General features: G+C 39.5%; 1 protein-coding gene across 4 annotated transcripts; it reads left to right on the top strand.

Annotated features, from left to right (window-relative positions):
* The first annotated feature begins 3,830 nt into the window (after positions 1-3,830).
* On the top strand, positions 3,831-20,893 carry MTFR2 (mitochondrial fission regulator 2). 4 transcript variants are annotated; one of them, XM_061130086.1, is made up of 9 exons: positions 3,831-4,728; positions 5,127-5,336; positions 5,581-5,693; positions 11,160-11,264; positions 11,745-11,857; positions 13,078-13,313; positions 14,789-15,143; positions 17,774-17,961; positions 18,933-20,893. In XM_061130086.1, exons 3-8 carry the CDS (start codon positions 5,631-5,633, stop codon positions 17,958-17,960), a joined length of 1,059 nt encoding a protein of 352 aa, XP_060986069.1. In that variant the 5' UTR covers positions 3,831-4,728; positions 5,127-5,336; positions 5,581-5,630; the 3' UTR covers position 17,961; positions 18,933-20,893. The 4 variants fall into 4 exon arrangements, with proteins under 4 accessions (XP_060986069.1, XP_060986068.1, XP_060986066.1 ...); XM_061130085.1 differs by lacking the exon at positions 5,127-5,336 and having other exon boundaries at positions 3,831-4,172; XM_061130083.1 differs by lacking the exon at positions 5,127-5,336.
* Positions 20,894-22,482: the final 1,589 nt, after the last annotated feature.

Below are 22,482 nucleotides of genomic sequence, written 5' to 3'. Positions count from 1 at the left end.
GAACAGGCTTTAGGATGGCACTTTCCTGCAACTACTAGGAGAAAAATTCCAAATAATGTGTCTTAATTATAATGATCTGTATGTAAGACATTTATCTCAAGGACGTGTTAGGTGTTTGACAACAGTGAGCTGATTTGCAGTGCTTTTAAAGTGCAGAAGATAAGATGATTCTTGAAAGTAGAAAACAATAAGTGGTTTTAATACTGTTCTAAGAATTGGAATCAGATTTTTCTTAGTAATCTTAGAGTTGCCCAGCTTCTTGATTGAATAATAATGAGCCCCAAAAGTAGATGATATATGTTTAAAATACGTAACCAACAAAAACATATTGTATAGCATAGGGAAGAACTGTGCTTAATATTCTGTAATAGCTTAAATGGGAAAAGATTTGAAAAAGATACATGTATAACTGAGCCACTTGGTTGTATACCTGAAACTAACACAACATTGTAAATCAACTATAGTCCCATATAAAATAAAAAAGCCTTCCCACAAACGCCACCCCATAAAATAAATTGGGACAAGCAAAAAAATGATAGTAAGTAAACCATAAACTGAGGTGAAGAAAGGATGTACATTCACAGTATGAAGTCTGTATTTGACAATGATAACTTCTTGGTACTGTCATAGTAATTGCAAATCCATGGCTTGTGAAAAGCCACAAAATTACCACTCTCACCCTCCAGAATGGTGGTTTATTTGTAATCTTACCTAATCCTTGATTATGGGAGGTCATAATTTTTCTGGCTTATTTGTATTAGAAAAGGAAACTTTTTGGAGTTTGCACACAGCTTGCAGAGTCTTAGTTCCCTAAGCAGGGATTGAGCCTGGGCCCTGACAGTGAAAGCGTCAGATCCTAACCACTGGACACAGGAAATTCTCTAGAAACTTAATTTCCAGGGTACTTCTGTGGCTGCTAGGAGGGGAATGTTAAATGCACTTGGAGTTTTTTTGAAAGCAGTTGAATATCATCACCAAATGGAGTCATAAAACAATGCTTAAAATATGTAATTTAGAGACTTCCTTGGTGGTCCAGTGGTTAAGAATCTGCCTTGCAATGCAGGGACACAGATTTGATACCTAATTGGGGAACCAAGATCACACATTGCCATAGAGCAACTGAGCCCATGTGCCTAAACTGCTGAATCCAGGGCCCACAACTAGAGAGTCCCCGTACCACAATCAAAGGTCTTGTATGATGCAACTAATACCTGAGGCAGCCAAACAATATTTTAAAAACAAATTTCACTGGTTAATGTCAGTATACAGTGATTTTATGTTTACATTTGGTGATGATACTCAACTTTCAAAGTCAACATGTGGCTCTTTTCACCCATGTGATAACTGGTAAAGATGCTCATCACATTTACCTCAGTTACTGCAGCAGTCTTCTAATTTGGAGATCTTGACCTTTAAATTTCTTTTTTTAATGGCCATCAGTGAAATGTTTTTCAATTGAAAAAAAGTTTTAAACTAAAATTGATTTCTTGTTGCCTAAATCTTAGGATGAACTACAGGAATTTTCTGTAAGCTGGGTTTTTTTTTTTTTTTTTTTTTAATCGTTTGCCTTATCCTACTTCTTGTCCATTTATCTGTCTTAAAATCTTATACCTTAGCGAAAAATCAGAAAATTCCTCTTGTCCTTATTCTTTCAGGCTGGCAACTCCTGCTTATGTGTCATGCTTTGCTAGAGTAAAATGTTTAATAATTAGCATTATGTGTTGTGTAGGACATAACATACTATGGACAGGCCGTTACATACTTGGTAGAATGTTAACATTGTATCCTGCCACATTACTTAAGGTAATGACAATAATTGGAGTCCTCCTAATCACCTAAAATTGAGGTTTGTGTCAGAAGACTAATGGGGTTTGTAACTGGGCAGTTCACAAGATTAAGTACCTAACTTTCTAGCCTTTGTTCAAACTAGCCCTCAACCTCCGTTATTCACTGGGAAAGTATTCCTAGCAAATGGGTTTAAAGTTGAATCAAAATTTCTTGCTCTTGAGAATACAGTACCTAGTGTGATGATTAACAGTAATGTATTATTAATGATTCTGGGAAAATATATATAGAGAGATAATAAAACCAAAGGTGACAAGCTTTTCCTATTAACCTGCAAGTTGCGGGATGGGGACAGATCAACCTGCCTGGTACTGATTCCTGTGTGAGTAAAAGTAAGAGTTGGGTAGCATCTGACAGGCTGGAAAAGGAGGTTCTCAAATGAGCCTGCTAAAACAGGGGCTTTGTCCCCTCCAGGAGTGAGCACAAGGCACCCACAGTAAGGCCTGGAGAGACTGGAGCCCTTGACCTCAGAGAACTCTTAAAGTAGACCTGTCAAGACAAGACTCCCTTTTAAGGACAGGACCCCACAGTGAGGAAAGGACTGAAAGGAATCTTAATGGGCAGAGTAGAGACAGGAGATGAAAAGGGCCTAGATTCAACTGGGAGAGGGGAACACAGCCAGGAAGATCTTAGAATGCATGCCACCATATTTTCAAACACCACTAAATGACAGAAAAGGTAGAAAAGACTTACTGAATCCTGCATCATTCTCAAAGTTCAGGACAGTAATTTCACTTAAAAGTCATAGAAAAATAATGTCATATTGCATAAAAGATTAGCAAGGTGTGGTATGTATGACTGTTTTGGTACACACAAAATGGAGGAAGGATCTCTGAAGAGTTAGAGGAAAGTTGTCAGCAAGGCATTCATGGAAGGTGTAGCATTTGACCTGGGCCCATCTTGCACTTGGATCAGTTGAGTTCTATTAATAGTGCAGCCTGAAGGAGGTGTTAGTACTACTGGTTTTCCTTCTCATTCTTTCAAGGGATATTTTGCCTTTTGGCCCTATTGTGTGCTGTTTGATACCAGATTGGAAAGAGGAAGTTACAAGATCATGATTTATTTGCTGATCCATTTATTTCCTGTTAGATTTGTCCAGCAGCCCCCTCCTGCTCCCTTCATCCTTATCTAGCTTATACTACTGGGCCTATGACTTTAAGCACTGTTGTTCTGCCAGTTTCTTAGTGTCAAATCATTCTTGGTGTCTGTTTTCTCTTAAGCATATAGAATAATTTTACTCAACAAACTCTTAATTGAATGCTCATCAAATATACCAGGTATTCCTCTAAAATGCTGGAGATGCAGCATGGGTCAAGACAGAGTTCCTGTTCTGGAGTTTAGTTTGGCAGTAGGTAGAGCATAAATACTACATGGTCTGAGTACTGTAAAGAAAAATAAATCATGAAAAGAGAATGGAGACATGCTATTTATATGGTGTTCAGAGAAACCTCAGGTCTCCACTAGAATGTAACTTCCAGGAGGGTAAGGATCTTAGCTACCTTGCTAATTGCATTCTCTGTGGTCAGAATGATGCCTTGCACATAGTAGACATCCAGTGTTAGCTGAATGAATACATGTTGTGGACACAGAGAAATTTGTTGGAAAATTCTCCCACCTAAAAATGGTGTTGGTCAGCAGGAGACAAATTATTATGTTACTCCAATGCATTTCATGCTGAAATATGAAAAGCAGGAGCTGTAGTGTCTCATGAAGCCCAGTAACTTAAGATCAGAACTGAAAATTGAGATATCAACTGCCAGGACTTGGTCCTCGCTTAACCATCATTGGCTAGACCAGGTCAGCATACGTCTCATATTTGATAGCCTAGATAACCTGGAGCATTTCATGAATGCTGCAGATTTCTCGGTGAGTGTTTAAGCACCTGCTAATCCCTTAAACATAAACAGGGCTTCCCTGGTGGCTCAGTCGGTAAAGCGTCTGCCTTCAATGCGGGAGACCTGGGTTCGATCCCTGGGTCGGGAAGATCCCCTGGAGAAGGAAATGGCAACCCACTCCAGTACTGGAATTGCCTGGAAAATTCCACGGATGGAGAAGCCTGGTAGGGCACAGTCCATGGGATCGCAAAGAGTCGAACATGACTGAGCAACTTCACTGGTTCACTAGTCCCATAAACAACAGATGTTCGCTGAATGGACGAATGATTAAACAATAAATCGCGACACTCCACGACAAGCGTACTTGGGAGAGGGGTCTGTATGTAGAGGACGACACACTTTCCCTGCGATGATCTGTACGGGGCACGAACTCGGGATCGTGAGCTTGGCCCAGTGGCCGTAAGATTCCACAACGCCAGGCTTCTTACGCAGGTATTTGACAGCGCCGGGGAAACCTAGAGACACGTTCTGAGCATGCGTCGCCATTTTGAGCTATCTCCCTCGCCCACCCGTTGACTCTAAGCTTCCATTGGCTGCCCCGCTGAAGGCCCGCCTTCTTGAGGGAAAAGGACATTCTGTGGGTCTAAATAACCTTCCGTAACCAATCACAAGCAGCGATCTAAAGGTTTGTCCAATGACATCGGGCTTGGGTCAAGGCCCGCGGAGTTTAATTTTCGTCCTGGGACGCGGAAGTAGCGGTCAGGTCTAAGCCGCAGGCTGAGTGTCGCACTGGAGGAAGGCCGAGTCTTCATCCCGGTTATCCCGCCTGGGTGAGGGGCTTCAGGGACAATTCCTGGGCCAGTGGAGGTGTTTCCGCCCGTGGCAGACAAGCCGGGGCGCGAGTGCGGGCACGTGTGGACCTCTAAGCGCTCCTGAATCAGGACGAGAGCACGCCTGGCCTCCTCCTCTGCGGATTCCGCCGCGAGGTTCCTTAATGACTGCAGCTTAAAGTTCCCGCGGTTGCCGGGAGGCTGGGCTTCGGAGGAAGGTGAGCCAGGCGACGGCGCTCACCGAGCGGAGAGACCCCGAGGCGGCTTGGGGCCAAAGGGAGTGACGTAAGCCGGAACTAGTCTCGGTCTGTTACTTAGTAGTTGGGTGACCAAGTCACGTCGCCTGTCTGGGCTTCATACTCCTTATCTTTAGAATGAGCGAGGAGAGATGGGTGGTGCTCCGATAGTCCGTAAAGAAGTGTTATTATTCCTTTTGTTTGGTCAAAGTCTCTAGTCGGCCGCCTGCCTGCCCTCAAGGAAGGGCTGATCTCATCCCTGCTTAGTCTCAGCCGTAGCTTTCGGAGGGAGGCGAAGCTTTCGGCTCTCGCTGTTGCAACTAAATTGAAGGCTTCCTGCTAAGTTTCCAGCCTATCCTTGATTGATATTTATTAACTAGGTGGCGCGGTGGTAAAGAATCCGCCTGCTGATGCAGGAGATGTGAGTTCGATCCCTGGGCTGGGAAGATCCCCTGAAGGAGACTATGGCAACCCACTCCAGTATTCTTACCTGGAAAATTCCATGGAAGGAGGAGCCTGGTGGGCTACAGTCCACGGGATCTCAAAGAGTTGGACACGACTGAGCAGCTGAGCGCTGCGTCCCTTAAGAGGTTCAAAAAATCCTATGAATTTTTAATGCAACTTAACTGATAAATTGAAGTTTTTTTTGTTTTTGTTTTTTTAACCCAGCCCTTCCCCATTCCCCCATTCCTCTTTTTCTCTCCTCACCTCAAAATAATGCTGGCCAGAAAGATTAGTTTCATTGATGGTGTAATGTGTAACGAAGGCTTTTTTGTTTGTGTGTGCAGCAGTTATTTATCAAGAGTAATGTTTTCTTATTTTTTTCCCCTTAAGGTATCAAGAAACAATGTTTCTTTGAATTTGCTTCTGTATTTGCCTCATCAATGTCATTCATATTGAGTATCTTACGAGAGATGCTGGAATATTTTGGTGTTCCCATAAACCAGGTAAATGGTTTTTAATGGATTTGAATGAACCTGTTGTATTTGGAGTCTTATTTTGGAAGTGATTTATATGTCAACATTCAAGGCAAAATTGTTATTTCTATATAAGGTGTAACAAAGGCAAGTTTGCAATAGTGTAGCTTTGATAATTTGAGTTAAAAAAAGGATATGATTATTAGGAACCTATTTACTTGAAGGGTCAAAAGCTGATGAAAGATCGAAACCAAGCAAAAGATAGACATGACGAAGTGAAAGACAGACATGACCCTCGTAGATAAAATATTTAAAAAATTCTAGTGGTTTTATTTAAGGTAATTTGAACCTGAAACTAACGCAACATTGTCAGTCACCTGTCAGCCAGTCAGTCAGTTCAGTCGCTCAGTCATGTCCGACTCTGCGACCCCATGAACTGCAGCACGCCAGCCCTCCTTGTCCATCACCAACTCCCGGAGTCCACCCAGACCCATGTCCATTGAGTCGGTGATGCCATCCAACCATCTTATCCTCTGTTGTCCCCTTCTCCTCCTGCCTTCAATCTTTCCCAGCATCAGGGGCTTTTCAAATGAGTCAGCTCTTCGCATCAGGTGGCCAAAGTATTGGAGTTTCAGCTTCAACATCAGTCCTTAATAAAAAGTTGAAAAAAAAGTGTTTGACATTTGTTATAGAATGATGAGTTATATATTTCAGCAAATTCAGGAGAAAGGTTGACTTAGGTGTGAGAATCATAAATCAGATTTTGTCTACTTACTGAGAAGCTATGACATCTAAGATCTAAGACAATATGCATGGTTCTGGAGGTGATGCAGAGTAGCAACGCATCTTTCTTTTGTTCATTATTCTTATAGTGTGAGATATGAGAAACATATACATATAGCTATAAGAGTACATATAAGACAAAATAATAAAGGGGCATACAGAAAGTGGGCAAATTGTTGCTATTTGGTGTGGTGAATTAGAATAGTCAAGGATAAAGAAAGGATTTTGAACAAAAGTCAGTTGAAGAACGATGGAGCCATTAATAAAAATGGACAGCTCAGTATGAGGAACTACTTTCTCCTAGGGAGATAAGGTAAATCTGTTGGAATATATAAATACAAATATCTTGCAGATAATTAGATATGTGGTTCTGGGTGTAGGAAAGAAAAGAGATTGAGATTTGGAGTTATCTGTGTATTTTTGTTATTTGATGATAGAGGATGTCCATAACAAAGCATTTTGAATTTCAGAATTGGGGAGGTTAAAAATAACAAAGACCAAGTGATAGCTGAAGACTTGCTTATCAGTAGTTGCTGCTAGTTGATTATCAGATTACTGATGGCTTTAGGGATTTCTGTAGGTGGAGAGTGGCAGCAGAGCTGTAGTAGTTTGAAGAATGGTCCAGGAAGGAAAGTGGCTTCAGCAATCTTCAGTGTTAGAGGTAACTTTGTGTTTGTAAGCATTTTATCCTTAATCATAGAAAAAAATTAAGATACAAGTGAGAGAATGATTGAGCAGTGCCCTGGAGAAAGTAGTTGGTCAGGGAATAGAAGTAAATAAGGCCTTGGAAGGAAGAAGGATGCTCAAAAGTAGAATAAAAGTCTCAAAATAATGCCATTTGCAGCAACATGGATGCAATTCGAGATTATCATACTAAGTGAAGTAAGTCAGAAAGAGAAAGACAAATATCATGTGATCTCACTTATAAGTGGAATCTAAAATATGGTATAAATGAGCCTATCTACAAAACAGACTCATAGATATGAAGAACAGACTTGTGTTTGCCAAGGGATCGGGAGAGGGAAGGAAGAACTGGGAGTTTGGGATGAGCAAATGTAAAGTATTATATGTAGGATGGATAAACACGATCACACTGTTTAGTGGCACAGGGAACTATATTCATTATCCTGTGATAAGCCATAATGGAAAAGAATATAAAAAAGGAATGTCTGCGTGTAACTGAGTCACTTTGTTGTATAGCAGAGGTTGCCACAACATTGTGGATCAACTATACTTTAACTAAAAAAAACTAATAAAATTTCAAACAGCACCATCAAAAAAGAGTAGAATTAAAGTGAGAGATGTGTGTATGACAAAACCCACTGGAAAAAAAAAATAATAAAAAAAAATAAATAAAGTGAGAGATGTGGAGAGATTTTATATGGAGAGAAATGAAAGGTGAGGTATGTTATATCAGTCACTGGTTTTCTGAAGAGCAGAGGCAAGACCACTTGCAGATAATGGAAATGGTAGCCTTGGGGATTTCAGAGATGGACAATTGCTCTGGGTGACACAGTAGTGAACAAAACATGTTATGAAGAGGTTGCAGAATACCCAGCGGAAGTTGTCTTTCTAAATGTTATTTTTTTATTTCTTTTTCTCTAGCTAAGAGTAGTTCATCTACTCTTAGATGAATGGGGTGGTTCATCCATTAGTAACACAAGAACAGTATCAAAAGAATGAACCATTTTGGGGTAATAATGAACATATCATCACTATGAACACAGCTAGTGGAGGTGATGGAATTCCAGTTGAGCTATTTCAAATCCTAAACGATGATGCTGTGAAAGTGCTGCACTCAATATGTCAGCAAATTTGGAAAACTCAGCAGTGGCCACAGGCCTGGAAAAGGTCAGTGTTCATTCCAGTCCCAAAGAAAGGCAATACCAAAGAATGTTCAAACTACCGCACAATTGCACTCATCTCACACGCTGGTAAAGTAATGCTCAAAACTCTCCAAGCCAGGCTTCAGCAATACATGAACCATGAACTTCCAGATGTTTAAGCTGGTTTTAGAAAAGGCAGAGGAACCAGAGATCAAATTGCCAACATCCACTGGATCATTGAAAAAGCAAGAGAGTTTCAGAAAAATGTCTATTTCTGCTTTATTGACTATGCCAAAACCTTTGACTGTGTGGATCACAATAAACTGGAAAATTTCAAAAGAGATGGGAATACCAGACCACCTGACCTGCCTCTTGAGAAACCTGTATGCAGGTCAGGAAGCAACAGCTAGAACTGGACATGGAACAACAGACTGGTTCCAAATAGAAAAAGGAGTAGGTCAAGCCTGTATATTGTCACCTGCTTATTTAACTTATATGCAGAGTACATCATGAGAAATGCTGGGCTGGAGGAAGCACAAGCTGGAATCAAGATTGCAGGGAGAAATATCAATAACCTCAGATATGCAGATGACACCACCCTTATGGCAGAAAGTGAAGAGGAACTAAAGAGCCTCTTGATGAAAGTGAAAGAGGAGAGTGAAAATGTTGGCTTAAAGCTCAACATTCAGAAAACTAAGATCACGGCATCTGGTCCCATCACTTCATGGCAAATAGATGGGGAAACAGTGGAAACAGTGTCAGACTTTATTTTTCTGGGCTCCAAAATCACTGCAGATGGTGATTGCAACCATGAAATTAGAAGATGCTTACTCCTTGGAAGGAAAGTTATGACCAACCTAGACAGCATATTAAAAAGTAGAGACATTACTTTGTCAACAAAGGTCCATCTAGTCAAGGCTATGGTTTTTCCAGTAGTCATGTATGGATGTGAGAGTTGAACTATAAAGAAAGCTGAGCGCCAAAGAATTGATGCTTTTGAACTGTGGTGTTGGAGAAGACTCTTGAGAGATCCTTGGACTGCAAGGAGATCCAACCAGTCCATCCTAAAGGAGATCAATCCTGAATGTTCATTGGAAGGACTGATGTTGAAGCTGAAACTCTAGTACTTTGGCCACCTGATGTGAAGAGCTGACTCATTTGAAAAGCGCCTGATGCTGGCAAAGATTGAGGGCAGGAGGAAAAGGGGACGATGGAAGATGAGATGGCTGGATGGCATCAGCGACACAATGGACATGATTTTGGGTGGACTCCGGGAGTGGTGATGGACAGGGAGGCCTGGTGTGCTGTGGTTCACGGGGTTGCAGAGTCGGACATGACTGAGCGACTGCACTGATCTGAACTGAGCAGATCATGGAAACAACTTGATAATCCCTACTTAGTAGGACAGTCAGTGAAGTTAGTTGGAGGGTGCCAGAGCAGGAATATAAGAGGGAGGTGAAATCATAAGAGTGGTGAAGATGGTTAGTGGCAATGAAGGAATGAGAGAGAAGGACAGAAGTTTGGCAGGATGGGAATTGCAGAGCAAGACATTTACATTAACCAAGAATTACATGACTGTGTGTCACAATAGTGGCCCTCACTGTAGTGAAGTGTCTAGGCCTGTGGTTCTTAGCAAGGGTGCACCTGTGAGTGATCTGCAGAACCATAGAGATAATAATGTTAATTAAGTCGGGCATCTGTATCATAGGCTGTGCTGATCAGTGTGGTTGTCACTTTTAAATACTTGAAATGTCTAAGTTGAGATCTGTTACAGGTATAAAATATACAATGGATTTTGAAGATTTAGTCTGAAAAAAGTAATGTATTATAAAATAATGTCATTGTTTTTAAAAAATATTGATTTCACATTGACATAATATGCATATATGAATTAAATACATTAAGTAAATTAATTTCACTTGTCTCTTTCTACTCTTCAAATGTAGCTACTAGAAAGTTGTATGAGCTGTTTGTATGTTTTGGATATTATCCAGTTGTTGGTTGCAAATGTTTTGTAGGTTGTCTTTTTGTTTTGTTTATGGTTTTCATGTGGTGCAAAAGCTTCTGAATTTGATTAGATCCTGTTTGTTTGTTTTTGCTTTTATTTCTTTTGCCTTAGGAGACCAATCTGAGAAAATATTGCTAGAATTTATGTCTGAGAATATTTTGCCTATGTTCTGTTCTACAAGTTTATGGTATCATATCTTATGTTTAGGTCTTTAAATCATTTTGAGTTTATTGTTATGCGTGGTGTAAGGGAGTGTTCTAATTTCACTGATTTGCATGTAGCTGTGCATATTTCCAACACAACTTGCTGAAGAGACTGTCTTTTCTCCATTGTATATGCTTGCCTCCCATATCATAGGTTAATTGATCGTGCATGGGTGGGTTTATTTCTGGGCTCTCTGTTCTGTTCTATTGATCTACATGTCTGTTTTTGTGCCAATACCACAGTAAGTAAAGCATTCTTAAATTGTCTAGGGCATGATTTATTTATTCACCTCTTTAAAGGAAATTACATGAATATACTCTGTATTACTTCATTGCTTGAGAAATTGACATTGTCAATTTTTAAAAATTAATAAAGTTCCCCAGGATATTTGGTCATTATCAGAAATAAAAGGAAATGAATTTGTGGTGCTTTCCCAGAAGATCTTCCTGGAATGTGCTTATGTTAACTTCCCCCCTCTGCTGAACTCCCCTGTACCCTTGCTTTTTAAAAAGTACATGTGAATAGTTTGATTCTTTGAAGAAAATAATTTAAAAGCATGCTATTCTATATTTAAAAAAAAATGCTATTCTATCTTTAACATTTGTTCTTTTCATAAACAGTATAAACATGCTCAATATAGTACTACTTTTTAAATAGTGATTTATGTTTAAATAGGTTTTACACATTTGGGAAAACAAAGACTATGGATCAGCTCGGAGTATTGTTCGTATCATTGGGAAATTTCTTCCTTTAGAACCTTGTCCCAGGCCTAATTTTGAGGTAAGTCAGTCAACGTGTATTATTTAAGTACCATGTATAAAAATTTCTATAGGGAAATAGGGACATAGACTGGAACAGAAGAAGAAATGTTTCCTGCAAACCAAAAACCTGTAGCTTATCTTGGGAACAAGTGATTTCACCTGTGTTTTTGTCTTTATTACTTTAAATAATTATATCCCAAGATTGGCAGATGTGAAGAAATCCGAGTCGTTTCTTTGATTTTTTTAGTCTGTGTTTTATGTTGGATGACATTCCTGGGGAGAGAACGGTGCCACACGCTCAGACTTTAGAACTGGGTTTTCCTGAGTCCTTTTGCTTGCGAACAGGTGTATGGTTTTCTCTTGCATATCCTTTTTCCTTTGCACACTTGTGAAATTTTCACACTTGTGGAGTTTAACTTATGTAAGTGGTTTCCACAGGCGTTCGTCTCGCCCTGACTGCCCGCAGGGCTCTGACTTTCTTTTCCCTTTTTCCCTTTAGCTGGTTCCGCTCTTGAACTCTATGGACCCGGCTAACTTTGGATCTGTAGTTCCGTCTTTTGCTGACGTTTGGTGTGTGGCACATGATGAGGAAGCCAGTTATCTCAGATTTCGGTAATTTTTCTACATATCTTGCAAAAGTGGGGTGTGGGCTACAATCTGAATTCTTGCCGGTGTTGAAGTGTGTTCAGACTAAGTGAGCCTTTTCATTTATTTTGTGTATCTCTAGTACGCTGAGTCCTACTAATGTCTTCATGATAAGGATGACTGGTGTTTTTTCTCATTTTTGGCTTGTTTTTCTTAATGCACGTTTAAACCTGACCCAGGCCTATGAAGGAATGATATTAAAAGGATTTGAAGATCACCACATTCATTTTTAGGAGAAAGCTCTTTCCTGTATACTAAATACTGGATTTTTTTTAAAAAATTATTTTTTTCTGGCTACTCCAGGTCTTTGTTGCTTTATGTGGGCTTTCTCTAGTTGTAGTGCAGGGGCTCCTAATTGAGGTAGCCTCTTGTTGCAGAGCGTGGACTTGGTGAATTGCATCTTGTGGGCCCTAGAGCACAGGCTTCGTAGTTGTGGTGCACAATCTTATTTGCCCTTCGGCAAGGGGAATCTTCCTGACCAGGGATCGAACTCGTGTTCCCTGCATTGGCAGGCAAATTCTTAACCACTGGATCACCAGGGAAGTCCAATACTAGATCTATTTTGTTTTATATATTTAGCCAAAATTTATATAGTGTTTACTATGTACCAGGCAATGATGTTAAATATATTTCATCATTTGAATGTTTTACTGCTTGGGAATACTAGGGCATTCAGATACAGGCTGTAAGTACAATAAAGGTCAATTATTCAAAAATTTCTGCTTAAATTTATTCTATGTAAAGCTGGTTTATAAATTTTCAAAAAATTAGAGCATTTACCCCAATTTAACATGGAATCCTTTCATGCCTTATATTCCAACTATGTAGAATTTCTAAATAAATTAACTTCATTTCTAAATAAATCCATTTGTACTATTTGACGTTAATAGAACAGTTATAGGATAATTATTTTTGGTTTACAGTTTGAAAGCAAGATGTGTCCCTTTATTCACTGATCACTTTTGGTCACCTGCTAAAGGCAACATTCTGTTCTGGGTATTGAGAATACAAAGTTGTGTAAGATACTGTTTGTCCGCAGTGAGTCTACAGACAGTTACAAAGTAAAGAGTGCTATTCTGATTTTGTTGTGGTGTTTTTGTTCTTTGACTGAAAGAAATTATTTCTCTTAGAAAATTTTCCCTCCTCCATCTCTCTCTTTCCGTTTTTTTCCTTCATTCTACCCATAGAAATACTACATGGGAAAATGAAGAAGAGGAGAAAATTGCATCTTTTCATCCTTTGCAACTAGTTGAAGGTCCATTGACACCTGCTTTAAGGCATAACAAACCAAGAGAAAATGATTGGCCTGAAAGTGAAACTGCAATTAAAAAGATAGCTGCCCTTGAAGATGAGCTAGCTTTTCTTCGCTCTCAGATTGCCACAATTGTGGGACGGCAAGAACTGGGGAACAGTACAAAAGCTGGTAAGTAACGTTGGGTTTTCGTTTTGGTTGGATAATATTCCTCCAGTGTTTAAGTCGGTGCGGTTCTAAGTAAGAAAAGAGTGTTTGCTGCTAATATATCTTCTGGATGATATGGAATATGAAGGGATGTTGCATGTGTGTGTGTGTATGTGTATATATATATAAACACTGATGTTTATTAAGAATAAATTAAGATGCATTTGCAGTGACCGGAATGGCTTTGGTTTAAAGAAGAGCTAGCTATGCTGCCAAAGATGGTAGTTTTATATTTAAAAGCCAATTTTCTAAGTACAGTTGTCCCTCAGCATTTTGGTTCTAGGACCCCTGTGGCCACCAAAATCCAAGGATGCTTACGTCCATTATATAAGATGGCATGGCATATTTGTATATGACCTGTCACATCCTCCATCTTCCTCTGTACTTTAAATCATCTCTCATTACTTATAATACCTAATAAAATGCAAATCATTGTAAATACAATGGAATTGTTATGTAAATGGTTGTTAGTGCGTGGCAGGTCAAGTTTGGCTTTTTGAAACTTCTGGAATTTTAAAAAAAAATATTTTCAATCAGCAGTTTTTTGAATCTACAGATGTAGAGGATATGGCTGAGGATATGGATGGACAACTATAAGCTTTTCTAAATCTTTAGAAAAGCGTTGGAAATTTAAGCAGAGGGATGCATTAATTTGAGAGAAGAGTATAGGTTTGAGGTTCATATATTTGTCGTTTGAAGTTATTGCTGCTATACTTCCGTCAAATCTAGGTGAATACTGTTTTCTAGATGATTCTTTCTAAAAGTTTTAGAGATGTGACTTGCTTTAAATAAAATATACATACACACACCATATCTGTATGTATGTAGAAACGTCTATATAAACACACATATGATTTGTTTATAACCCATATTTATATAGTATTATAGATTTATAATTTATATGAAAGACTATATAGTATATGTTACCATAGAATAAAAAATGAGATAAGATATACACTTTTTAAAAAGTAGTCATGTTACATATGATTTTAGGAGCAAATCTGTTGTGAAAAATTTAAGTATTTGGTACCCATCTTAGGCTCTTGCCTAGAAATATGTGCCTGGGTGTTTACAGTATCATCATAGAGTGAATATATCAGTTCGTGTGTTTCTAGCCACAAGCTGTTGATTGTGTTTTAGTTTTTGTAAACTGAGGATGAAATTTATATTGTAACTGAAAACATTTTTTACTTTCTCTTTGAAATGCATTCTCTCCCTTCCCCCTACACAAAGAATCCTAGTTGGTGTAAAAAGAAATCTACTATTTGCTTGACTGTTCCAGAAATTGCTAAGCAGATGGGGTTGAGTCTCCTTCTTGGCCACCATGTCATTATTTTGATAGCATTATAGAAATTGTTCCTATTTTGATTCTAATTAGTGTTACATGTTATGTCGGAGACAGTTTTGCATCATTTTTCAGCAGACTAAATTTTCTCTAGGTTTCTTGGACTTGAATGACAGGCCTAGTGGTTTTGGACAAAAGCCATCATCAGGGGCTACTCAACTCAATGTCAAAGAAGATTCGTTTTCAAGTTCAGTGCTTCCTTCTTCTCTTCCTCCACCACCGCCTCCTCAGATTTCTTCTGTACAGCCTCCATGTTCTTCTCTCAAGAAAATAGCATCTAATAATATTTGTGCATCAGATAATTCAACAACTGAAGTGAAAAATCTGCAACCAGATGCTAGGAAGACCAATTATAGTCATCATTCAAAACACCAGAAAAATGAAGATATTCCAAACATGTTGGATGTTCTAAAGGATATGAATAAGGTTAAACTACGTGCTATTGAAAGGTGTGTTGTCATAATTTGCAAAATGAACCAAAATTTTATCAGTGGTATTTAAAGAAATTATATTATCAAACTAAACATATGTAAGTCTTCTCTTTGATTCTTCTTCACCCTAAATACTGCTCCCAGAGAGAATCATTTTCAAATTTTTGTGACTCTCCTAGTGTCTTATCTTCATATTTTTGAAACAACATTGTACTTTTGCTATTTTTTGGTATTTTAGTTATATTTACTGGAATTGTTAGAAATCTGAAATACATTCTCTTAGACATTCTACCTCCTAACACACATGTACACATACACTTCTTATTACATCTTCCCAATATGGTTAAGTCACAGTCTAAAATCCATGTTCAGAATTTATATCCTTATTATAATAGTAATCATTCACAGGAAAGCCGTTTCATATACTACAATTACATTTTATTTGTTAACTAATTTTATTTTTTATGGCAGTTAACTGTTGCCTCTCTGAATTTCCCCCAGACCCTGGGAATCCCCTCTTGGAGCCCCCTGTCCTTCTCTGATCTTACTTGTGGCTCTAAGCCTGCTGCACTGTTATCCTCAGGATTTCCTTTGTCATCATGGGCATCCTGTTTGTCCAGTGCTGCATCACCTGTTTCCTGGGTGTTCCGTCTTCTGTAGCTTCCTGAGGAATGCATAAAAGTTAAATTATTTTAAGATCTTGTGTATCTGAAACTTTTTTATTATTCTCACACTTGCTAGTTTGGCTGGATATATAATTGGCAGAAAATCATTTTTCCTCAGAATTTTGAAGACATTATCTCATTGGTTTCTAGCTCTCAGTGTTCCTGTTGCAAGGTTAATGTCATTTTAATTCCTGATACTATATATGAAACCTGTTTCCCTTATTCTTGAAGCATTTGAGATCTTCTCTTTGATCCTAATGTTCTCAAAATTCATGACGATGAGCCCTGGAGTGTTCTTTTAAAATTTCTCATGCTGAGCACTTATGGACTCAATCAGTTGTCCCTTATTTTTGAAAATTTCTTAAAATATTTTTCTGATACGTCTCCTATTTTTTCCCTTTTCTTGAAACTCCTATTAGAAGTTTGAATGCCAGAATTATTTGTCTTATCTTCATATCTTTCCTCTACTGATTTCTTTCTCTTTGCTTTTTTATTATACTTCTAAAGAAAATCCTTTTCAATTCTTCTATGTGTTTTTCCTGTTATAATTTTTTGAGGGGGAAGGCCACACTCAAATCTATATACCCTCAATTGTCCTCACTGCCACCTTTCACTTTAAGCTACCATTTTATATAATTTGGACTTTGGCAGTGACCTCTTAACTGGTCACTCTCTTTTCATTCTTGCCTCCTTGTCCATTCTCCGTATATGAATAATGACCAGAGTGATCTTTAAAAATTGAAGTCAGATCATGCCATTCCCCTGCTGAAAATCCTTTGGTGGTTTTCACTGTGCTTAGAATGACATCTTGACACCTTGGTGTGGCCTGGATTCAGCCCTTGTGTCTCTGACATCCCGTCCTACTTCCCTTCTTTCTTCACTGCACTCCAGTTGTACCTGTTTTCCCTTTCTAACAGATGCCAGCCTCCTTTCTGATGCATCATTGGATGTTTACAGTAAAACTGACTGCTTGTCATTTCCTTAACAAGAATGGCAAATCCTTTAAGAGACTTATCCTCAAAATCTCATCGAAAGTGCTTTATCCTAGCCACTATCACATTTCCCTCTTTTATTTATTTATTTTAAAAAATACTTATTTGGCTGCGCTGAGTCTTAGTTGCAGCATGCGAACTCTTAGTTGTGGCAATGGGATCTAGTTCCCTGACTGGGGCTCAAACCTGGGGCCCCTACATTGGGAGTGGGGAGTCTTAGCTACTGGACCACCAGGGAAGTCCCTCCCTCTTTTATTTTATTAACAGCACTAATTGCTGCCCCAGATGTTCTTGCTTACTTGTTCACTGATGAACTCCTGCCCCTAGAGTGTTCCATGGGAGCAGGATTACCTCTCTACCCCCAGAGTGTAAAAATGGAGCCTGGCAAAATAGTCAGCATTGAGACTGAATGAGTGAACAAACAGCCTGATGTTTTTCTTTTCATGAACTCCGTAGTCCTTTTAAAAGTTATTAAATATTTCTTTAAACTTTTCTACCCACTGGAGAATTAGAAAATAAAAAAACAAAGATGATATTTGATAAATCCCAGGTTCTAGCAGATGGTGGTAGAGCCCCATATGGTTTCTCAGCTTTCTGATTCCTAATCCATACATTTGTTATCCTAAGGCAAAACATTCCAATCTATTGAAGACTGATTAGATTGTAGTACGTCATGCTTATATTTCTGCTATATAATGCTTATATTTTTGCTATGCTTGTCAAGGCTTCTGTGCGCACTTGCTTCAGTTGTGTCCACCTCCTTGTGACCCCATGGACTGGGACCTGCTAGCCTCCTCTGTCCAAAAGATTCTCCAGAATTTAGTCGGAGTGGGTTGCCTTGCCCTCCCCAGGGAATCTTCCTGACCCAGGGATCGAACCTGTCTCTTACATCTGCTGCACAGGCCGGCGGGTTCTTTACCACAAGTGCCACCTGGGAAGCTCTTAGTAAGGAACTTAATACACAAAGTTTTAAGTTACTCCATTTTTTTAGGTCTCCTGGAGGCAGACCCATTCATAAAAGGAAAAGAGAAGACTCATCTTGGGATCCAGTGTCTCTAATATCCCATGCACTTAAGCAGAAATTTGCATTCCAAGAAGAAGATTCCTTTGAGAAAGAAGATAATTGTTGGGAGTCTTCTCCATTTTCTAGTCCAGAAACTTCAAGGGTGCGCTTATAATGTAAGGTTAAATTTTCAGTTTTTCTCATGCATATTGTTCATGATGTATCTTTACCTTCAAATTCTTTTGAAGTAATTATGTGGACTGAGCCATAAAATTGTTTGTTGATATGGTGTGCTGTTAATGTTCTGGTTGTTTGTACTGACTTTCACTTACATGCTCATTTTAGCTTTTAGCATACTATGATGTTTTTTGAGATAAAACATTTGATTTGGAAAATGCTTATGCATAAGTTTATAATGGTTTATCCTGGACATGTGCTAACTTGACATTGCTGTCTATCACTGTCACCACCCAGTATGAACTGGGCGTCTGTAACTTTAAGAGGACCAGAAAGGAATGATGTAATAGATTCAACCTAACCATATTTAAATGTGAATACTCCCAGCATTTTTCCTGGTCACATGTAAAGGCTGGATTATTTAGATAAATAGAATATTTATAATTGTGCTTAAGAAAGCAAGTGAGATCATAATTATCTTCAATGACCATGCTCCCTGGACACTGAAACGAATTCACAATATATTTCAACTCTTAACCCTGAAGATTGCTCCTTACTTGAAGCCTCTTTGCTTTACTTCGGATATAACCCTAATTTGGGGGGTGGTTTCCCATCTCATCGTTTCGTTGAGGAAGTAAAGAGGATTAAGCCATGGGAACAAGGGGGGAGTGAAAGAGGGACAGAGTCTAACGTCCAGTGGGTGTCACTGGCATGGCAGAGGAGGAGGGGCGGAAGCCGAAAAGCAGATGAAAACTCAGCGCAGCAGAGCAGGGATGAGCTGTTCTCCTCTGTCAGTTCCGGCAGAACTGAGGTCTCACCTTCCGTGTCCTCAGCCCTGAGCGCTGTGCCTGACACATAGCCCGCTCTCAGACAACTACTTACTATTGAATGAGTTAAGCTTCAAAGGGTCATTTGGTGCTATTCTGTTTTTTACATCAGAATAATGTATTAAACATTTGCTTTATTTCAGTTTGGATCCCCGTCTCTCAAGTCAGAAGTATGTTGAACTGAAGGAAGAACCTACAAACCCAGCAGGTGTAGACCAAGCCATGAGCAACAGGGGCTGTGTCTACCCCTCGAAGGCAGGCCTGCAGAAGTATACCGACAAGCCTCTCCCTGCCTGTGAAAGGATCGCGACTCCTGTTAATGAATTTAAATGTAGTCTGTACACTGGGGTATGTTATGCAAAGGTCAGAAGGATGCTGACCTGTGTCTGATTTTTATAAGATCCAACAGTTAACGGGCTACTGATGATAGTCAGGTGTATGGATCTTTTTCATTTTTTCCCACATATGTTAAGTTTATTAAAGCTGAATAAATACTTTGAATGATTTTCCTAAGAGCTAAATAGTAAATGATTTAATGTTTCTCATTTGAGAACGGTAAGACCTCATTATAAGGTAACAGAAACCATTTAGTGGATTAAGAAAGTAATGTAAACTAAGTCTGTATTGTACTACACAGCCGATGATGGTACATTTGGGTTTTTAAAAAAGATTTCTTAAATCAGTTATGACTTGCTTATTTAAGTGTCTTTGACTCTTTTAAAGATTGGTAGTGATGTGGTCTACCTGGCCTCCAACAACTTGGAGATTTTCAAAGAATATAAACTTATAATTTTTTCACTAAGAGAGTCATACTTTGGATCATAGATTGAACCCTCCAAAACACTTGAGGTGATAAAGAATTATTCTTAGAAGCTGATTTTGATTGTTAAATGCTCAATTGTAGAAGTATTTAAAGAATCTTCCTGATAAGTTTTGCCTACACTTGCTATGTAAATATGTACACCTGTCATTTTATTTCCTTTGTTCTTTATTGTGCTCTGTTCCTTTGTAAGTAAATACACCTTTTTGAACTTGCTTGTGTTTTATAGCGCTTCAAGTTCATGTTTTCTTCTCACTACATTTAGGAAGTCTGAACTTTTGGGGGGAAAGAGGGTTGTGTAGTTAGTCTCTTGGTCAATACGATGAAACACTTAAGTTTGGAATAGGTGTTTTTCCCCTCTGCCGTTACACTAATGTGTGTGGCAATTTCCATTTTTCCCTAGAAATGGATCTTAGGTTCCATTTGGATGGACTCAGCACCCACCCATTTTGGAAGCTCTCTCCTTTTGAAAAAGCCCAGTTTGCTTACCGTTTTCATGGTATGGTGGTTGAGAGTCGGCTGCCTGGTTATCTCCATTTCCGACCCCTTTCACCTGGCACCTTCCAGTTAGGCCTGGCTATGCTGCATTCATCTTACGACCATGAGGAATAGGCTTTGAGTCACAGAAATGTGAACCCTGACATCACCGAGCTGTTGAACTAACACCAGCAAAAGCCATCTCCAGACTTCTTATTACATGAGAAAGATGAAAAAATATGCTGAGTGGGTTTTCTGTTATTTGCAGCCAAAAGCATTCACTGTGATACAGCAAGTACACCAGTGTGGCTTTCGGACCCGCCTGTTATTCCCTCTGAGTAGTCTCCTGACACTTCTCAGCAGTTTGTTCTTGCTGTTGTTCCCGCCCCTCCTAGTCATTGTCCCCATTCTGCCTCTTCTCATCTTGTACTTGGAATTAGAGTCCCTCTTTCTCTGAAATAACTACTTTTTATCCCATAGGGCAGTCTTGCATTGCAGGAACATTTTGAAGATACTATTTTCTGCCAAGTGAGGTCTATTTCCTAAGAAACCTCAAGGTGGTTTTGGGGGAAGGGGGGCTTTTCTCTTCTACTTCAGAATGAATTTCCTGCTTGTCCAAAGCACATGTCAGCACTAGGATGCATCAGAATTGAATTGACCTTGGGCTCACCTCTATTTGCTTCCCTAGTGACTCAGACTTGCCTGCAATATGGGAGATCTAGGTTTGATCCCTGCATCTGGAAGATCCCTTGGAGAAAGTGCAGTTGCTCAGTCATGTCCGACTCTTTGCGACCCCATGGACTGGAGCCTACCAGGTTCCACTGTCCATGGGGTCTTCCAGGCAAGAATACTGGAGTGGGTTGCCATTTTCTTCTCCAGGAGATCTTCCCGACCCAGGGATTGAACCCAGGCCTCCCGCATTGTAGGCAGACGCTTTACGGTCTGAGCCACCAAGGAAGTCTGGCAACCCACTCCAGTATTCTTGCCTGGAGAATTCGATGGACAGAGGAGCCTGGTGGGCTATACCGCGGGGTCGCAAAGGGTTGGACCAAGTGACTAACACCTCTATTTAGAAGGCTGACTTCCAATGTCCTGGAGAACACAAATCCATGCCCTGAAACTCCTCTTTGGGAGGCCTTTTGAGTGGCCTACACTTGGGCTCCTTGTGACTTAATGTTGACTGTAGAGTCTGTGAGGGTTTAGGCTTTCATCATGAATCTATATGTAAATTAATACCTAAGTGTTGTTTATAACATATTTTAAACTTGTCTAAACATATTGTCAATGTGGAAACTTTATCTTCTTGCAAGATATATAAACGAAAACTTACTTTCCTGACTCTGCGACATGAATCCTCCCACTTGGTCTTAAAGAGTCCCTCCTCTCCCCTTTTCCTCATATGCCTTAAACAAAGTTGTATTCTCTTTCTTGATTGGCTGGTAGTTAATCCGTATAGAAGAATTAAGGCATTTGACAAGGCATTCTAATACTATTTTATATGTGGCAAAAAATATTGGTTTTATAATATAGATTGCAGGAAGCTAATGCTGTTCAAAATCTTGACTGGTTGGACAGGCAGATGATAGCAGAGATTGTTAAGGCAGGGAGGGGAGATGGGACTTCCTAGGAGGATACATCAGCAACTGGAGGAGGCACTGGATTTGCAAATAGTGGCATGGGACCGTCATGGGTAGGGGTTACCAAAAGCCCTTGCTTTTACAATGAGAATGCAATTGTGCTTTGATTATGAAATTTATTTAAAAACTGGGTTGGGAGATAAGCCAATCATGCAAGTGTGAGATTTTTATATCAAAAGAGGGCTAGTGGGGGACTTCCCTGGTGGTCCAGTGGTTAAGAATCTGGCTTGCAGTGCAGGAGACGTGGTTTGATCCTTGGTCAGGGAACTAAGATCCCACATTTTGAGGGGCAACTAAACCCACACACTGCAGCTGCTGGGCCTGACAGCTCTAGAGCTCGTGTGGACAACTAGAGAGTCCATGCGCTGCAATGAAAGATCCTGCATGATGCAACAAAGATCTCTTGTGCTGCGGCTAAGACCTAATGCAGTCAAATAAATAAAAAAAAGGCTATTGGGACTTCCCTGGTGGTCCAGTGGTTAAGAATTTGCTCTTTCATTGAAGGAGGCCCCAGTTCAAGGCCTGGTCAGGGGACTAAGATAACACAGGCTGCATGGTGAAGCCAAAACATACAAAAAATAAATTCATAATAATAATAAATCAAACACAAAACCAAAAAAGGGCTATTGCAGGTTGGGTCATCTGGGAGGCAGACTGTGAGATAGGGGTTAATGTGAAGAAATCTATCTGTGTTCTCAGGAACATACTCCCACTAGGGAAGGAAGTAGGATTGGGTGAGGGAGAAACTGGGCTGAAATG

The sequence above is a fragment of the Dama dama genome, chromosome 26 (genome assembly GCF_033118175.1).
Source record: "Dama dama isolate Ldn47 chromosome 26, ASM3311817v1, whole genome shotgun sequence".
Taxonomy (NCBI): Eukaryota; Metazoa; Chordata; class Mammalia; order Artiodactyla; family Cervidae; genus Dama; species Dama dama.
Note: the sequence above shows the minus strand (reverse complement) of the source record. Positions and strands in the feature narration are given on the sequence as shown.